Source organism: Rutilus rutilus (assembly GCF_951802725.1).
Source record: "Rutilus rutilus genome assembly, chromosome: 7".
Classification (NCBI taxonomy): domain Eukaryota; kingdom Metazoa; phylum Chordata; class Actinopteri; order Cypriniformes; family Leuciscidae; genus Rutilus; species Rutilus rutilus.
The window spans coordinates 38,427,722-38,448,640 of record NC_140221.1 but is presented as its reverse complement, the minus strand read 5'-3'; the positions used below and the strand labels follow the sequence as shown (position 1 = coordinate 38,448,640).

Below are 20,919 nucleotides of genomic sequence, written 5' to 3'. Positions count from 1 at the left end.
AATAACACATTGTTTTATGTTATTTAAATAAGAATTAAACCATAATAAAGAGTTTTGAGAAAGACCAACTGCATACAGATTATCTAATAATAAATAATGATCAACTAGATCAAAAGCCTTCTTAAGATCGATAAAGACAGCCCCTGTAAGGTCACCACTACCAAATGGTGAATATACATCGTTAGTCGATTTTAGAAGAGCACTAGTTGTTGAATAATTAGGCCTAAATCCAGATTGAGAAGGTGATAAAATATTATTATTTTCAAGATACTTTGATGATTGATTATAAATTAATTTTTCAAATACTTTAGCAATAACACAAATTATTGATATACAGTAGGTCTATAATTCTGTGGATCAAGAATATCACTTCCTTTGTAAATTGGAGTAATGCGGGAATACTTCCAGATAGCTGGTAGTTCACTGGTTTGTAAAGACATGTTAAAGAGATCAGCCAGTGGATACATGAGAATATGAGAGGAAAGTTTAATATATGGGCCCAATTCCATCAGGTCCAGCACCACTATTAGCACTAAGCTGATCACTAATCTTCAGAAGGTGTTATTTTAGTAAAGGTAAAAGTACTATCTAGCAAGGTTTATTATAACTATTCATGTATGAATAAATGGATGTTAGATTAAAACAAACAGTAGAAAAAAAACGTACCAAATACTTGGGCGATAGGAATCGTGAACTATCGTGTTTTCATCTCTTATCTGCTTAATAGCACATTTATCTGAGGTGTTTAATAAAACATATTACTCCAAAACTTTTTGGGATTTTTAAAGTTATTAGATAAACAATCTTTATAATAATTTAATTTAGCATTACGAGTCATAGTTTTTGATAAATTTCTTAGGGTCCTATAATATTCCCAGTTTTCATTTGTTCTAGTCGTGCAGAATTTAGCCCAGGCCTTTTCTCTCTGTCTAAAAAGATTTATAAGTTCCGCATTTATCCATGGTAAGTGTTTTCCCTTGAATCCCAAGCATCCTGAATATTGGGTATTGCCTGATACCTATCCCAATTTATGGAAATTAAATCATTAATAAATAACTCTGAATTCATCTTCTTATGTTGTCTAATTTTTATTACTCTAGGAGGCAATTTCAGAATTTTGATTTTAGAGTTTGATGCAAACTTTAAACCATAAAGTTTGCAAGGAGATCTGGTCTTGTTTACCCAGTGCCATTATTCCATTGTTCGATGTTTATCAAGTCTTTATCACATGAATATGACTAGACTGATAAGGATTGTGGCACGTTATATACAAAGAAGCAGTACTAAATTGAGAGTAGAGCGACAATAGAGCAACTCAAACAGACCGACCTGTGCGACACACACTCACACTGCGGCCATCTTGACTCCATCTTGATTATTAAAGGAAAAGTTCACCTAAAATAGATATTTAAAAAAAAAAAATTTTAATTTTTTTTTTATCATGATTCTCCTACAATTCTGAATAGACAACTACGCAAAATTTACTAGATATTCTGACAAAATGACAATTGCTGCAGTCTATTTAAAAACAATTAATTTGATAGGTTTGAATGAATGATTCAATGACTCACTCATAAACACATCACTTGTTTCATTACTGGATGAATCAGTTTTGAACGATTTTTTTCAAAACTTCAGACAAGTTACTTTCAAAAGGTGATTTAGTCTATTTAGATCACTACCGTAGACAGAGTTTATTTCCGAACTAAATATTTATCTGTGATAATTTGAATTATTGTAACACAGAAATAACGATATTGTGTGGTTGTGAAGCTGTTAGCAGCAGTGCCAACACAGATATGATAATACTTGTCAAAGGTTTAACAGACATAGCTGAATTGTTGTCATATAGGAATAAGATCGCGTGGCTGTTTAAATTGAGATCACGACCCAGTTTAAATAAAAACTGCAATGTAACACACTTAAATTGCATATATATTTTTCCACTTAAACCCATATTTATATTTATACTGTTTCATGAATTGATCATAGTGTTTCATTGTTGTTTTTCTATTTAAATTTATCTGAAAAGCCTAATAGGCAGCTAAATGGCAGATTCCACTGTTCCAGTGTGCAAAAATGGTAGAAATGTTTACAAGCTTTTTTGGTTTTGTTGCCAAGCCTTTAAGGTATGTGTTCATGCAATAAAAGTGACAACTTGCCCCAGTCTCTCATATTTTGTTTGCATGGTAAGTGTCTTCTTTTCCACAAAATATTTCAGTTGTAGAAAAAAAAGTCAGATTTGTGAACAAATAAACTTAAAATTATGAGAACTTTGTGAATACAATACTGAAAATGTAAGTCGTTTATCTTCCCCTACACCATATAGCTCTCAAATATCTTTCATTCTTGTGCACATTCAAACCTGGTGCCTCAAAACACATCAAAAACATGAAACAACACAAGGGTAAGGGTAAATAATGACAAAATGTTCAAAGTCGTATGTCTTCGGTGACTCTCTGAAACACTTGGAGCAGGCGGGTTGATTTCCACGAGTCAGTTTGTCCTAGAATGGGAAGTCAGGTCCTTTTCAAACTTCTGAAATTGATATGCGGCATTTACATAATATTTGCATACGTATATAAGTCATGGGTGTCCCCAATATGTCTGATATTATTATTAGTGGTCTAAACCTTCATCAACATATTCTCTTTGGGAGATGAACTAAAAACAAAGCCCTTCTTTGAGACAGGTCAAAAGATACACATATTCCCACAAATAGTGTCCTTAAAAAATGGAGCAGTTGAGCAGTAACGATAAAGCCAAAAAGACCTCAAACCCGGACAGGTTCACCGCAATGAATGGGCCAAAAAACGTATTTACTAGTTATCAATAAACATTGAATGTCAACTTCAGGACTCTTTTCTTCTCCGATACCCCTGCATCTCCGCTACAATCTGTCATTGTTTCCCATAAACACCTTTAAGCGCTGTTCCATCTGTGTGAGCGTGTGTATTTGGTTACTTACACAGTATGCTATCATATCATGTGAAGTCAATCTCTTGTAACATATCTGATTAGAAAATACTGCCATCACTGCACAGCACCAGCAGCTATGCCAGTCCCATTTTCCATGGTGTCGGTTTGAGTACTGTTTGGGCACACACACACACTCAAACACAGATGGAAGCTTTGTTCTAAGGTGTTTATAGTGAAAAAACTCCAGCATATTGTTGAATAATTCAGAAGAAAAGGCCTTTTAACATAACAGAAACTTTCCATATGTCTGTCAGCATGCTGCATGTCAGATAACTCACAGTATCTGCCAGCATTATGCTTGAAAGATAATACACATAAATATACAAGAAGTTGAAGGAACACGCCGACTTTTTGGGACTTTAGCTTATTCACCGTATCCTCCAGAGTTACATAAGTCTATACATACCCTTTTCATCTCTGTGCTTGCCGTAACTCTGTCTGACGGACCCACTGCTAGCCTAGCTTAGCACAAAGACTGGAGGTAAACGGCTCCAGCTAGCATACTGCTCCCAATAAGTGACAAAATTACGCCAACATTTTCCAATTTATATGTTGTGATTTGTATAGTCACAGCGTGTACAAATAACAAGGTCACATGAGACACAGCCATCTTCTAACCGTATACATACTGGGAACTATATTCTCAGAAGGCGAAGCATTGCTACTTGGGCGGAGTGATTTACTTCAACTCAGAGCAAACTCTCTGCTCCTCATCATGGGGCTTCTCAGGTGCTGCGAGCAAATCACTCCGGATTTGACGTTTACCTCCAGTCTTTGTGCTAAGCTAGGCTAGCGGTGGGTGCGTCAGACAGAGTTACGGCACGCACGGAGATGAAAAGGGTATGTATGGACTTATTTAACTCTGGGGGATACGGTGAATAAGCTAAACTCCCAAAAAGTCGGCGTATTCCTTTAAGCAGCGCATACTACGGCATGCTTAGCCGTTTTATGGATTGTGATGCAAAGTGCCCAATGGATACCCTGTCGTTTGTTAAAATTCTATTGGCCATCACATGCAGCGGGTAGCCCTGATAATGCTTTAAAAAAGGTGTTTAATAGCTCCCGTTGGGAAGATGAGGGTTTGGTGGGGGGGAAGGTTAACCGCTTCCTCCCCACTCTCTCACATGGGCTCAGAGAGAGAGGAAGGTTAGGTCAAAGGCTATTACCAGAGCTGGAAAGAGCCCCTGGGAGGGTCTCGCAGGGTCCATTAGTTGTGAGTTACGGGTCCACTGGGTAGAGACAGCAGTATTATGGGAGCTTAGCCATATCCACTGTACATCCTAAGCTCAGAAAGAAGCTAGATCTATATAGTTTTAAAAGGGCGTTGCGGTGATTGATTAGCGGCTGGGATGTTTATGGGGGTTATAAGCAGTTTATGTCCACATTATATTGAAATTTTTCTGATTATGCACTATAAGATCCTGCTCTTTTCTAATCATATCAAAATCACCCATGTGAAAATAGAACAGTAACCATATAAAAGAGATGGGGTTAGCTGTTTTTAAATGTTACAAATTCATATAATTTATTAATTAGAATTTTTTTTTAGAATCATTTTGCTGTTTAAATTTCCCTAAGAAAAGCCTATCCACCTTATTTTTAATGTAAGAGAGGATACAGTTAACTTGAGGATTGCGGTGTCAGCCGCTTCCAAAAGCTATACACAAAACAGTCTGTTATGCTGCTTGATGTTGCAAATTAGTATTTGTAATCATACTATTTAAATTTATTATTAAAATGATTAAGAATTACTTTGTTATTATAGTTATATAGTTATATAAATGTCTGTTTAATGACAGATTCTATTTTGACAACTTTTGCGACAAGTATTCAATGAACTGTATCATATAACCTTGGACAAAAATGGTGGAAATGTTCAATAGCCGTTTTATAGCCAAGACTTTGAGGTATGCGCCTTATAGAAAAATGCACTTTTAACAAATAAACTCACCCTAAGCAATATTCACTGGACTGAAAAGTGACAGCTAGCCCTGTTCTCCCTAATAACGCAATATGCTAAGCATAATTTTCTTCCCAAAAGAATCTTTTGGACAAAACTCAACTGCAAAAAAAACTGCCTTAAACTTTAAAAATATAAAAACGAATGAATACAGATGAATTCAGACTTCTTAGCGATCTGGGCCCGGTTCCCCGATAACGCTCACTCTTAGCACGCTAAGAAGACTCGAAAGATATATCTTACCAAAGTTGTTTATGTTCCTAAGTGTGTTCCCCGAACCATACCTTAGGAAGCTGCTTAAGATATACCTTCTTACGTGCGACGTTACCCGGTGCTGTCCGTGGCGATGGTGCTGAATTGGTTGATATCGATGGCTTGAGAATCAATTATTCTCTCGTGCAGGGGCTGTTTATGTGAGAAAGCGGTGTTCTTTATAAAAGAAGCACTTCAGAAATAGTTGAAATTGCATTTATTAGGACTCATGGGATATTATAAAAAATAATCCAAACTATAATAGCCTATAATAGCCTAGCCTACATATTTTTTAATTGTATCATATATTGCTGCCATAATAACCATTTCAAATTTGTACGTGCTTTCTTCTCTTTCCCATTTTTGTTCGCTGAGGTGGAGCTGCGATGAAATATTGTTCTTGGAAATACTTTCCAGCATTTCAGTAATAAAAGTGTAGGCCTACATCTCGGTGCTCGGCAGGGATCAAAAAGGGTTTAAACAGTGGATTTTGAATCTCTTCTTGTAAACTCAGAGATGTGGATTCAAGCGGCAATTAAATGACCACACGACCTGTTTGTCAAAAAACAGTAGGTACTAATTTGGCCAGGGAAGGTTGGGTGAGAAAAAACACTGATATTATGGATTCGGACGGCACTAAAATCACAGACTCACCCCTATAAATGTTTAAAATACCATACAAGCCCATGAGAAACAATATTAGCGTCCGAATAGGACTTAACTGACAGTAGCCTATGCTTTCACTGGCCTTTAAAAGCGCTTTTTAATTAAATTAATAATATTGTATAATAATATAATTAAAAATCTAACAACAATCAGTGTAATGACAATTTTATTCTTTGCATGAAAACACTTGAATTAGCCTAATTGAACACTGTCTGGGTGTATTAAAACTTCTGAATTATATTCGTATAGACCTGCAACAGTGATAAGGTAAAGCTAAGAGTGGTCCAGACCAACCTCACGAAAGTGTGACTTACAGAAGATATACTTAGCGTACGAACGTGTCGAGAATCGTGCCATAACGTTAAGAGAGAGGTTAAGGAATAGGTTAAGAACTACTTAGCGATAAGAACGTTTTGGGGAACCGGGCCCTGGAGGGTTTCAGTAATACAAATTAATAATCACTTCAGGATCCACAACATATTTAGAAAAAAGACGGTGTAATCTTAATGAAAAATTGATCATATCTAAGAAATGATTTCTGAAGATAAATAATTACAAATGAACACACACACTGCAACTCTTAACCTCTCTCTTGACAAATATACTTAATTTCTGTCTTGCTCAGCTGAACCCGAGAATAGGAGCGGTCTGATGCTCCTAACCTGATCAGAGTTTTACACGATTACGGGCTCGCCGGATATCTGCCCGCCAGTCACTGCAAAGTGAATGAGTTATTAAACGGATTAGCACCGTACACCTCTCCGCACCGTGCTCTCTCTTACATAGAGGACACCTGCAGTGTCTACACTAGCCGAGATACAGTAAAACCAGATGATTTTCCACAATAAATGAAAATGTTACAACAGAGAGTAAAACACACCGTGAAAGACTGAGAGAAAGGGGTGAGGATGTGAAAGATTGATTTATAATCCTCTTTGTTTTGTGTGTCCCCATGTGTCTGAGCATGTATACACACACACACACATTCTCTCACCCCTTCCTCCATGCCTCTGTCCTTCTTGTTCTTTGTCAAATTCAATTACCGCAGACATTACTGAGGGAGTCTTCACAGGAACCAATTAAGGCCATGGCCTCGCTCTCACAGACGCTGGTTAAAGAGTGGGATTTGAGCGCTAAAGCCTATGGGATCTCTTTAGCCGACTCCTTTATTTATTTGATCAGCCATCATTACGAGAGCCCTTCAACCCACACAAACGCGGAACTGATTAACCACAGCGTGCGACGATAAAGATAAGATCGCATTCACACCTGAACCTGCAGGGTGGCAATGTGACAAGGTGACATCTTTTATAAAAGACAACATTATCCTTTAGCTCAACCCTGAATTAATTAATTTATCGCCATTGAAAGAGAATGTGGTGAAAGTATGTTTGCGAGCATTATTCTTTTCTTTGTTTATTTTTATATTGTACAAATAAAGCTGGGATATGCTAGCCTTTTGAACCTTTCCCGTAGTTGAGTTTATCCTGACGGTGCACTTCTGTATCTCGTCCTCAGTTGCAACGCTGTCATGTTTCCTGTTTACACCTGTCACGCATGTCACCCGGAGTTCAAGCGCCCATCTTTATGACAGCCGCAAGTAGACAGGTACACCTGCCGCAATTTCCCCACCACATGTTTCTGTCATGAAGCAGATTCTCTTCCTACCCTGATGCTCTTTCCCCCCCCCCATCACAACACCAACAAAAAATGAGCGTCCTGTAATTCCCTTAATAACACGCTCTGTTGTTCAACTTTGCATTAAAGCTCTGGAATGAGTTTTTCATTGTTACTGGGTATTGATTGTATTTAAACTACATATTGCTGCTTGTAAATGGAAATTGCTTCAGCATCGGGAAGGTTCAGTTATTAGCTCAGAGCTCAGGAGAGCATGACAACGCAGACTCTGATGCTACTTTCACGCAACCCCCAAGGGTAAAATTGACTATTGGCCCCAAAAGGCAAGTGTTTTTATATTTTACAAAAGAAACAGAGTAAGAGTAATTTATAGTACGGTTCAAAAGTTTGGGGCAAGATTTTTTATTTTTATTTGAAAAAAAGTCACTTAAGCACATTAAGACTGCATGTATTTGACGTAACAGTAATATTGTGTAATATTGTTTTCTGTTGAAATATATTTTCAAATATAATGCTGATTTGATGCACAAGAAACATTTCTTATTATTATCAATGTTAACATTATTGTTACGTTCCACGTGTATTTGTGTGTTTCTTTTGCTCTCTGTGTCTCCATTCAATCTTTTTAGGTGGTGATCGTTTATTGGCTACGTGTCGTCATTGCGGGCATGCGTCAGCAGCTGTTCCACCAATCCACTGCTGCGCTGCTGGGTTTAAAAAGCCCATTCATGAGAAGGAAGATAGATCCTCGCCAGATCTCACCCAACTTGCGCGTACAGAGATGTTTTGTTGAAACGACCACTGTTTAGGAATGTCTAGCTCAAGCGACTTGAGTAACACTCCCCTGAGTTTATGGGTTATTGTTAATGTTTTGATATGCCTAGTTCACGTGATTTGAGAAACACTCCTGTAAGTTTGTTAAAATGGACGCTGCATTTGTTGTTAGTGTAGCTGACTTCTAAACGAGCGAGCAGTTGTTCATTACATCTAGAGCATTGAGTATTGAGTATTGAGTTAACTCTACCGATCGCGGAAGCGTACACCCAACCCCAACGGGAGGTAGGATTTTCTCTGTTAATTAGGCGTGGAGTGTTCGCCATTATTGTACTTTTGTTTTTAGTTAGTATAGTTTGGTTAAGGCGGCGTATCCGCTGAAGAACTCGGTTTTGTTTCTACATTTTCCTTTGATAGTTAGTTTAGAGGGACGACTAAAAATAAGATATTACATTTATGTTTTGATTATTTCATTGATTTGGCGACACTCTTGTTTTTTCCTTATTTTGTATTAATCTTTATTTTTGATCATGTTGTTGATATTATCTTTCATTCATTGTGAATAAACGTCTTAAACGTTTAAGTGATGTTTCCTGGTTGTTTTTCCTGCCTTCACTCACAGCAACAGTGTCTCACATCTATGTTACGCAATCATCCCCTTTTACAACTTTAAACTCGTAACAATTATAAACTTTTGACCAAGTTAATGCATCTTTGCTGAATAAAATACAAATTTCTTACTGACCCCAAAGCTTTGGATGGTAGTACACACACACACACACCTTTTGAAGGTACACTATGTCATTTTTTTTTCTCAGAATTAACCAAACTGATAATCAATACATCATAAATCCTTCTTCCAAAACAGGTTTTTATCTAACCCTGCTTCACTATGGTAAGCCTAATATAAGTGTAATATTTTAGACCTGAAGGGAAGGTTTTTCACAGGAAATTGTGAGAAAGGTGGACATGGAACACGGTAAATCTCAAACCTCAGGGGAATTACCCGTTTTTAAAAAACACAGAATAGAGGAGAGTCTGCTGGCAAAAAGAGGATGTGACAGAGCTCGTAATAAAACTAGAATCAAGATTGGCTTGGATTTTCGGAGATGTAGAGAACTGAGAGACTGAGAGAGGCGAAGCGGAGATGTCATTATTATTACTCAACAGGTGAGTAAGGTATTTGAACAGATGAATTGCCATATATACAGTAGCTCTCTAAAAGAGTTCATTGTAAAGCATTATCTATTCTGAAGCTACAGTAACGGCCCAATGTTCTTCTGCAAAATGCATGTTTTTTTGTTTTTTTTTTACGTTTATTTTTTTAACCGCTAGAGGGCCAAAAGTTACATAGTGTATACCTTTAAATAAATGTACTTCAAAAAACTCAAAATCCCTTACATTACACACTAGACATTTGGCTATTTTTCAACAGAGAAACTTTAAAATTAAAAATTAAATCTATGAAACACGTCCAGTTGGGACCAGATAAACCCAAAACCACAAGTCCAGTAAAATGACCAGTGTGCACTGTAAACATCTTCAGCAATAATTACTTGCTGAATTGAATAAGAATAAACAGACAGGTATGATGTGGCTGGCTTGTTTATCTTTTAAGGTGTTTCTTCCTGTTACATCAGAATTTTTCATCCTTATAATTCCTTCGTTCTTTTTTGGGGGGGGGGGGGGTTCTGCTACCTTTCATGTCTTCATTTGCATCGGCTCAGTCATTTCATGTGATGTGACACATCTCGCGTTTGTCTTCCAGACAATTATTCAGTTCTGGAAATGTCTTTTTTTGTGTATGTGTGCATTTCTGAGTGTGTAACTCAAACCCAATAAAAAGAATAACTTTGCGGAGGGAAAAACGCCTTTCACAGGCACCCGCTGTTTTTCTCGTCTGTTCATCTCCTCTTTGCCACCAGTCTGGGCTTCTCTGAGTCACCCTGGAGCCTGTCGCTTGATGAAATCTATCGACAATGCAAGGCCCCACCTGTCTAAACTTTTGATGGAGAGCGGGGGGCAGAGGATGAAGAAGGTAACACAAAATAAAGCAGGTGAGCTCTCACCTTGAGGACGTCCTCATCTGTGGAGATGCAGGTCAAGGGGTCATCCACCTCTCTCACCGTTCCGTCCTGTTCCACAGAAACAACCTTTACCGGCATGGCAACGCGCCGTCCAGTCAGAATTGCTGTGTTCAGGATCTCTGTGTCCTATATGAAGAGATATTTGCTGTTTAATTTCTATATACATTTAAATTAATCCCATTAAATATATATATTTTTAAATATTATAATATATTTATATAAAATTTGAAATACATTTGAAAGTTTCCCAAATCAATTTTTGGGAACTTTTCAGCCCTGTCCTTTTACTCTCCTAATAAAATGATGGATGGAATACAGCTGAAATCCACCACAAACACAGATAAATTGATTTGAAAATAACAATCTGAAATAAATTGAGGTGCAGGGAAAGGCAAGTCTCTCTAATGTAAAGCTGATGCCTGCTGGCACTGTGATGTTTCATATCTCACGATTGCTCGGCTTTGACAGAGATTAATTATCATATTCTCAATTATGCAATCATTTCATCACATTCAGAGAGGGTTAATGGGTCTTCATGTGGGTTTGGGTCTCTCTGAATTCATCTCCTCAAGTATTTACCGCATAAATATTTAGCATGAGAACACATTCCTCTCAGGAGAAAACACTCCTTTATTGGAGAGAAAAGAAAGCGCGAGAGACAGAAAATGAGAGCGAGAGCTCGGAGGAAGCCTGGTCGTGGCCATAATTGACATTTTAACATTATGAAAAGGCTGGTAATTACGCCGAGAGGAGAGGTCAGTTATCGCAGTATCCATAGCGATAATGAGTCATTACAACGCCATCCAGAGAGAGAAGCTCAAAACCTCCACTAGACACACAGAGAGAGAGAGAGGCCAGGAGAGATTGGAAATATAAAATAAGATCTGGCCTAAATAAATTTTGCTTAATTTTTTTTTTGAAGGTCTTATAAGGACTATAAAGAATACTTGTTGGTAATTAATATGGTTGATAGTTCTGTTGGTTCTGTTTAGTTTAACATATGCTATTTTGTTAAATTACGGTGTTTAACCCGAAACAGCATATGTTTTTTTGTTTCTCATTTACAGTACTAAACAAATGTGTAATATAGGAGACCAAATTTACTAGCTCTGCAAGTATCTAGGTGAATGACTTTAAAAAACGCCTTTCATATATTGAATCTAGTCTCTTTGCCACATTTGCATCGTATTATACAATGTATTAAACATGGAACACAAATTGAATAGTAAAATAAATATACACTATTCAAAAATTTGAGGTCAGTACGATTTTTTTAAATAATGCATTAAATTATGCATTAAATTGATCACAAGTGACAGTAAAAATGTTACGCTGGAAAGTATTTCCAAGAACAATATTTCATTGCAGCTCCACCTCAGCGAACAAAAATGGGAAAGAGAAGAAAGCACGTAAAAATTTGAAATGGTTATCATGGCAGCAATATATGATACAACTTTAAAATATGTAGGCTAGGCTATTATAGTTTGGATTATTTTTTTATAATATCCCATGAGTCCTAATAAATGCAATTTCAACTATTTCTAAAGTGCTTCTTTTATAAAGAACACCGCTTTCTCACATAATGCAGTGAAACAGCCCCTGCACGAGAGAATAACTGATTCTCGAGCCATCGATATCAACCAATTCAGCACCATCACCACGGACAGCACCCGGTAACGTCGCACGTAAGAAGGTATATCTTAAGCAGCTTCCAAAGGTATGGTTCGGGGAACACGCCTAGCAATGGTATACCTTTAGTTAAGTTATACCTTAAGAGTCTTCGTAGCGCGCTAAGAGACAACGTTATCGGGAAACTCAGCTCTGAAAATGCAGCTTTGCCATCACAGGAATAAATACCTTTTGAAATGTATTAAAATAGAAAACAGCTATTTAAAATTGTAAACATTTTTATTTTTGATCAAACAAATGTAGCCTTGGTGAGCGCAAGAGACTTCTTTCAAAAACATAAAAAAAATCCCCAAACTTTTGAACAGTGTATATATAAAGATGCAAAAATTTTTTTAATGTTTAATATACTGTATACAATATATTGCATAAGAAAAATCTGTTGGAGATTTCAGAGTTTACTCTGAATGTGTGTCAGAGTAGAAAGAACTTGATTAGATGTGAGGCACACAAACATCTATTTAAAACAATTTAGTTAACTGACTACTTTCAGTGGAAGGTGATAGTAAACAGTAAACAGTTCACTGCAAATCTATAAGCCTAATTTACATAAAAAGTGGGCATGTTTATGCTGAAAAGAACTGATTTAACTGAAAGTCCCATGCTGCATCTTAAAACCTGGTTAAACTGGACTGCAGGTGGTTAGTGAAGATATTGAAATGTTTGCACTGAAATACCACTAGTGACAAGTGCATTCGCCCCAATGACTTATAAATAAATACAGAATACTACTTGTAATTGTATTAAACTCTGTCAGATGTTTGGTCTTATATGGCTCACGCATTAAATGCGCATTAAAATCAGGCAGGTAGAAACCTCACCGATCTTCTACTCACACATGTGGGGCCAGGAGTGTATCACAACTACAGCTACCGACAGAATGAGAGAATGAGAACAACAGAGTGTGTGTGTGTGTGTGTGTGTTTAGAAGAGGAATGGGAATGAGAGAAAAACAAAGGAGGAGACAATACAATAGAGGAGGAAAAATCTACCTGTCTTTAACATGAGCAGTTTTTCATCTGGCGTCCTGACAGATAAACATGATGAATGAATGAAGGCTATAGGTTCATATCTACTTTATTCCACTTAGCTACATATAAAGCTAAAAAATACTACTAAAAATATGTGCTATGACACACCAGTAAAAATATGAACAATGCAGGCCAACCTACTAGCCAAACAACCACACAGCTCAACGAAAAAAATGTATGATGGCATTAATAATAAGCCACAAAAAAAAAAAAAAAAAAAAAACCTGGAAGTAGCGCTACTCTCTGAGTCTCTTGGCATGAATGAGCTGCTTCCACATAAAAAGACACACAAACACAAACACTGCATACAAACACACACTCTTGCACGCCTCTTCATATTCAAGAGATCCAGCTGCAGCTCTCTCATGCAACCAGACTGAATAAATCATAATTGAGATCCTTTACGTCACATTCCTAATCTCTTTATAACCATTCAACTAATGAATTTCACACTCCTCAAGTTGAGGAGAAGAGAATGAGGTAGCTTGTACTTTACAGGTGTCAGCGTGCATTATAAATCGTCTCTGTCAAATGGGAAGCGTAGCAGCGGAATGCGAGCTCGGTCAGACAAAGGGATGGATAATGCTCTTTGACTGGTCACCTGTCTGGGCCGAATGCATTTTATAAGAGCTTGGGACAGAGATGACTGATTGGATATGCGTAGCACAAGAATACCTCTTAGAGAGGAATGACAAAGATTAGTGCATACACAACATGCAACAAAAAGATATCCTACTGGGAAGAACGAAGACTTACCAAACAAATCACCTGAATCAACTTGGATACAATGCATTTTTGTGTTTTTATGGAGGTGGGTGTCACTTTACTTTATTGTTCAGGCTCAGTATAGGTGATGGCATGATACAGATTGTGATACAATTGATTCCCTAGTTGTTCACGCAAGAGTGAAACTAATACAGACTAGCATAGGTGATAACGGCATAAGAAAACAATGGCAATTTATCAATATTTTATTGTATAAGCAGTATATATACTGTTCCTGCACCAGGATTGCTTGTTTCCTCACAGCTTTTCAAAACCCTCCTCTTACTCCCTTTGCGCCTTCCCCTTTTCTATAAAGCACAACAGTCGGGTTCCAAAATCCCATTCCTTTTCTCCATAGACCTGAGCTACGAGGTTGTTAATCAATATGCTTTTGTTGAAGTCATCAGTTCATTTTATTTCAATTATGCTCAACAGTAGAATTCCAGGTGAAAAACTACATTAACCATGATTCAGCAGAGAAATCTCCACCAATCAGAGAATTGTGACAAATTGTGCCAAAATAACACTTTAGCGCCCATCCAATCCCATGAAACACTGCAAATGACGTAGAGTTAGTTTCCCTACGCTCTCAAACTACTTAAATATTTGTGTGCATTTAATACAATAAACATAAAAAATGTGTTATATAATAAACATCTTTAAATCAATAGTTTTATATTTCTCCATTGTTTTTAAATTTGCAATGCTTCATGGGATTGTAGTTATTTCCCTTATTAAAGCCATTAAGTACACATTTTTGCACCTCTGTCTTTTTATTCGATATACAAATACCTTTTTGGTTTAAGTCAATGTTTGTAATGTTGTGATTCACCTCATAGCTGGTTGGTTTGGTTCATGGCTTATAACTCTTAAACAAAGACTTTTTTAAAAATATATATAATTCCAGAACCAAAGCCGCTGAGAAAGTTGGAGGGCACTGTTGCACTCTATTGATCAGACAAAAAGGTGGTCCCGCCTCTGCACTCATTGGTTGAGCCAGATGTTGGCAAAATGGTACAGCCCAACAAACAGTAATGCTTTGATTTTGCCACAGTGTCACTGTAAAAAAAAAAAAAAAAGTCTATTTACAGACTCTGGGAAGTCAGTCAATGAATTACTTACTTATTGTTTACTCTGCACATTAAACCTGGATTGGAGTAAGGTTTAAGCATTAGTATACAGTTATGTTTTGCATCGTCTGATAAAAGTTTAATCCAACAAAAACGAAGATGAATTAAAAAAATACAAGTCAAATGTAGTTCTGCTATCATCCTCTAGGGGTCAGTCACTTCAGTTTAAGGACTGTGAATGAGTAATGGTGATACCTTGCTATCGACTCAACCAGTAGGGAAAAAATCCATCCATTTAGCTACATTCACCACTGACTGGGTTATTAGATCTAATAAAATATTACAGATTCTTTTTCCCACAATCAATACACAAACGTTATTTTCTTATATACCCCAAACACTGAAAGAGAGTCCATTTCAAAGTTCATTACACTGCATTCACACACATGGAGAAACACAAAAAGCGGCATTACAAATCCTCAGATATCAATACATCTGAAAACTGTCTCTTTGTAGAATGAAAAATACATTTGAATAAATGCAAGCCAGCAGTAATACAGGATGATGTGTAAATGTGCAGACATCTGTGAGAGGATGTATTTTTCTCTCTCTATTGCATAACCTGGCATATGCAATGATACTTGTTTTGTCAGTTTGGCTTGGTGTGTGTGAGTGGGTTGTAACGGAGGGACTAGCAACTGAAACTGGGGGATTTTATTTCCAAATGTGCCAAACCCTGTGGGCTTGGCAAATCTGGCTTATTTATTTTGGGTTTTTTTTTTTTTTCTGGTGAGATTTTAGTGAAATAACTGCGGCATATTCAGTTCCATGTTTACACCTCTGTGCTGACAATTTACCAACAATTTACCCATTTTCTAACTCTCCACACAAACTTGCTGTAAGAAGCAACACAGTCATAACTGGCTGTAGCATACTTTATAACAAGATACACCAAACCCGGCCAAGGAGATAACATCTAATTAATCTAAACTCAATTTGCAGATTCCTCCAGTAATTTGGCAGACTGTTCCAAAAACACAGACATCAAAAAAAGAACTGGAAACTGAAAAACTATTTACTATTCCTTATATATTAATGAAAATCTCAATCAAAACAAACAGTAAGCTAATTAGGTTAGTCATTTCTTGGTACTTTTCTGGCCAAGATTAGGATGCAAACGTAAATCATAATTTTACATTTATGCATCTGTCAGATGCTTCTATCCAAAGCTAAAAAAAATTGCCAGTGTGTGCTCCCTAGGATTTAAGCCACAGGAACACATTTTGACCAAGGAAAAGAAATCTACTATAGATTATACAATAGATTTAAATGAATTGCAGCACATTGCACATACAATGCACATTAATGAATTGTATTTATCATTATTTCAGTTCAGGAAAACATTGCAACTATTATTTTATTAAGCTCTGAGGTCAGGCTGGGTGATAAACTATATAAATTGAGATCGAGATAAAATGTATGTTAACAAGGATGATAAGCTCTGGACATTTTTACTCGATATTGATGAATCTAACAGCCAAATATAAGCAACAACAGCCAGTCAGTGCATGTTGCTAATAAGTGATTTCTGTGTGTCTCTATGTAAATGATCGTCTGATACACAAACTCACACCAATGTGACGCTCATGGTGTTTTCAACGTCTGCCATCTCAATATATGGGGACATGAACACATGAATTTCATCTCCAGAGTTGCTTTGAGAGTCACCTCACAAGATTTTCAACGTTTCTTTTGAGAAAAACTACCATCAAAAAACACACTGAAAATGAAAGCTTTAGCGTAAGTTCTGTTAGGAAGACTCAATCGTTGCGTCACTTATTACCCCCACATCTAACCAATCATGTGCTAATACTTGCAGTACTGGTACTTACATATGTCTGAGTTCGCAGATGCTGACGCTGCCAATTACCTCCATCCTCCCCACCTTCACCAAGATGGTCCCTTCCCCTCCATCCTCCCCACCACCACCAGGATGGTCCCTTCCCATACCTCCCGGGGGTCGGCTGCGCCCCTGCCTTCTTCTTCAGGCAGGAAATGCAGTTTCCGTTACCCTCGGATTGCGCGCTACGGACGGGGCCTACGCCAAAGAACTTTATAAATATTTGCTTGCTGGGCTGTTAATAAATATATGCTTTGTTATATAACTCTATCTCCCGAGTCTTTCTGGTAGAACTGAAATGAACGGAAAGATCTTCACAACAAACCGTCAAAATAAAAAGTTCGGTTTAACTTTAAGAAATGATGACAGAAATATATCACTACTATATACTAAAAGGTAATTGTCAAAGTAATTATAATGTGATTATTTAAAGAATATCTTACAAACAAGATATTTTTTCATCCATGTATTCAATTTATACAGTTCTGTTGTGCAGAATCTTATTTGACTTAAAATAAAAATGCAATGTTTTGTTGTAAATTAATTGTTATATTTAAATTTGATTACATTTTAAAAGCTTGTTAAAATTGTTAAAGTTTATATAAATTTGTATTAAATCATAAAACACAGAGTCATTTTGGCTATATCACCCAGCCCTACTCTGAGGCATCTGTTAAAGCGGGGCTCAGTAGTTTCGGGATTTCTTCGCTGTATTCTCGCTTTTTGCTCGCAGGTTTCTCTCTAGAGCTCCCCCCACAGCTTCGGAATAGATATTTGACAACACTGTTGTAAAAACTCGTTGGCGATTCTCAGACACCAGAGGCTAGTAGATCAACGACATCAAAGCAGATGGGACATTCTTTAAAACGTCTTCTTCCTTCGGGTTCGAACAGCGTGAGGGAGTGCAATAATGACAGCATTTTAGCAGATTTTTTTGGCCGTAAAGCAATTGTTTACATCGCGAGACCTGATATCACGCGAGACTTCCTGACGCGGCGGCCGGCGGCCCGCCGGCTCAAAGTTGCAAGTGCGGATTTTCCGCTCACGGGCACCAGGGGGGTGCGAAACGACCACCATTCAACCCGAAATAAGTAATATAACCATTCCAATGACTCCGAAGCTGTTCAGTTAAGGTAAAAAAGTTACTTAGATCACCTTTAAGTAAAAACTTCATTGAGCCCATTCAACTTTCCTTTTTTTTAACAAGCAGAGAGATTTACCGACATCAATTTTGGTCTGTTTCTAACATAAAGCAATTGAAAGAATGATAATTTTCATTTTTGGCTTAACTCCTCTACATCATTGCTAACTTGCAAATGTGAAATTCATTGCTTTAGTTTTTCAGGTTATTAACTGAATCCTCACTTATATACAAACAGATGGCCGTGAGATAAAGATATAACCTGCTGACTTCGTCCACTCTGCACCAATATATTTAAATAGCAACATTTATAAACAAACTGAAAATAAACTGACATTTTAAGTGTCATTACTTGTGCTTTTCTCTTCATCAGCAATACAGAAAAAAAAAAATGTGAAGCTGAACTTCATGTCTTCCGCCCCCCAGTCTGCTGTGGGAATTGTGCCATTAAAAGGGCTAGTGTTCATGAAACTGCCCGTTGTGAATTTATGAGAAAAGAGTAGGGGCAATAATTACTATGCAGCTGTCAAGTTCTGGGCCAATTTCAGTATCCTACTGTGCGTCTTATGCTAATTTCTGCTCTCTTGCCCCCAGGCCCAATCACATTGCTATCCTTAAGCCCATTTCCTGTTTTCCCCCTTTTCCTTGATATCCAATTTTCCGTGAGCTCCTCCTGCCATAACGGCAGCTATGGCGCACGAGCCCATATATATCACAAAGCGTTAAGAGAAGAGAGGTGTCCGTGGGCACAGTGGTGATTTATGGGTCGTGTTTCCTCCCCTAAATAGAGGCTGGATGGAGGATTGGATCAGATGGGCAATGGGCGACGAGCGCGAAAGCTATAAAACTGAGAATGTCTGTGTACAGAGGCTGAAGTTTCTCCACTGTAAATAACAAACCATCAATCAGATGCCTTTAGCACAGAGACATGTGATATTGGACGATGGATAGCAAATTTTTTAATAATTGGTTGCAGTGAACGAAAGGGTTGTGATCTGTGTCTTATTAATGAACCTCTGAGCTGAGAAATGTGAATTATTTTGAGCCAAATCGTGATTATAATTGCCAAGAAGAGACATATGATTAAAGATATGATTAAAAATATCATTGTGAAAGTGATAAGCAAATTTGATAGTGGATGTGGTGTGTCTTCAAACCTCCGTGCTCTGCCCAATTACTCTGACAACCACAAATGATCTCACCACACAGGCTGTGGTTTAGGACGCATTGAACCGAAACCCTCAAACAACAGGATCCGTCACTATAGTCCAGAGAGCAGCCTTCTCCAGGGCCTGACCAAAGCCCAATCAATAAAGCATCAGAAGGACCATAAGCCTGTATCATTCAACTAATCCAAGTAGATTCCCCACCGCAGAGCTGTATCTGTGCCACATCGGGACAGAACAAGTAGCACAAGGTGGGACAGACCATGAAAGCAGAGCAGAATTTGACAAGAGAATCTATCAAACTCTGAACTGACTGAGAATTAGAATGAGCATCATTGTAATTCTTGTGTACAATGATGTTAACTAGAATTTTACACTACCATTCAAAGGTTTGTAGAGAGCCCCTAAAGCAGGGGTTCTCAAATCTGGCCCTCAAGATCCATTTTCCTTCAGAGTTTAGCTTCAACCATGATCAAACTCACCTGCCTATATCTTTCTAGTGCTGTGTTCGAAATAAGCCACTATTTCCTACACTGAAAAAAATGATTCATTGACTAGTTGAATTTACTAAAAGAAATTATGTTAATTGGATCCACATAATTGATTTTAGCTACATTTAAACAAATGCATTAAGTTGAACTAAGTTCAGCTTAAAGGGATAGTTCGCCCAAAAATGATATTTAAGCCATGATTTACTCACCCTCAAGCCGTTCGAGATGTATATGTCAATCTTTTTTCAGACGAACACATTTTCAGTTATTTTAGAAAATGTCTTAGATCTTTCAGTGGTTATAGTGTGAAGCTATGGGGTCCAGCTCGTTGAAGTCCGCAAATGTGCATGCATCCTTCACAAAAGTAATCCATCCGGCTCCAGGGGGATAAACGAAGGCCTTCCGAGGGTAATCCGTGCGGTTTTGTCGTAAAAATATACATATTTAAAACTTTATAAACGAAAATAACTGGCTTCCGGTCGCAGTCGACGCGCGTTCACGGAGATGGATGCTGGCATATGATGTACGACGTAGCGTAGGAAGCGTCGTGACGTAGAACGAACGTAGAGTTTTGTTTTGCTCTGCTCTCTGGCTGCGCTGTCACGTTCGTACTACGTCACGACGCTTCCATCTCCATGAACGCGCGCCGACCGCCACCGGAAGCCAGTTATTTTCGTTTATAAAGTTTTAAATATGATTATTTTTACTACAAAACCGCACGGATTACCCTCGGAAGGCCTTCGTTTATCCCCCTGGAGCCGGATGGATTACTTTTGTGAAGGATGCATGCTCATTTGCGGACTTCAACGAGCTGGACCCCATAGCTTCACACTATAACCACTGAAAGATCTAAGACATTTTCTAAAATAACTGAAAATGTGTTCGTCTGAAAAAAGATTGACATATACATCTCGAACGGCTTGAGGGTGAGTAAATCATGGGCTAAATATCATTTTTGGGCGAACTATCCCTTTAATGCATTTGTTTAAATGTAGCTAAAATCAATTGCGTGGAACCACTTACGATAATTTTTTTTAGTAAATTCAATGATTTCAGTAAATTCATTGAATTTTCTAAATGTTTTTATCGTAAGTGGTTCCACGCAATTGATTTTAGCTACATTTAAACAAATGCATCAAGTTGAACTTAGTTCAACGTAATGCATTTGTTTAAATGTAGCTAAAATCAATTATGTGGATCCAATTAACATAATTTTTTTTAGTAAATTCTACTAAGTCAATAAATCATTTTTTTCAGTGTACATTACTCCACTTATATAGTTCACTTGAAGGAGTGAATGAAAACGAGTGAGT

General features: G+C 37.4%; 1 protein-coding gene across 1 annotated transcript in view; it reads right to left on the bottom strand.

Annotated features, from left to right (window-relative positions):
* LOC311293577 (transmembrane protein 132C) overlaps positions 1–20,919 on the bottom strand; it is a 215,224-nt gene that overhangs the window by 25,052 nt on the left and 169,253 nt on the right. The window contains exon 5 of the mRNA XM_084413963.1: positions 10,339–10,482. Coding sequence (XP_084270089.1) covers positions 10,339–10,482 — 144 coding nt within the window. The remainder of the gene's footprint in view (positions 1–10,338; positions 10,483–20,919) is intronic.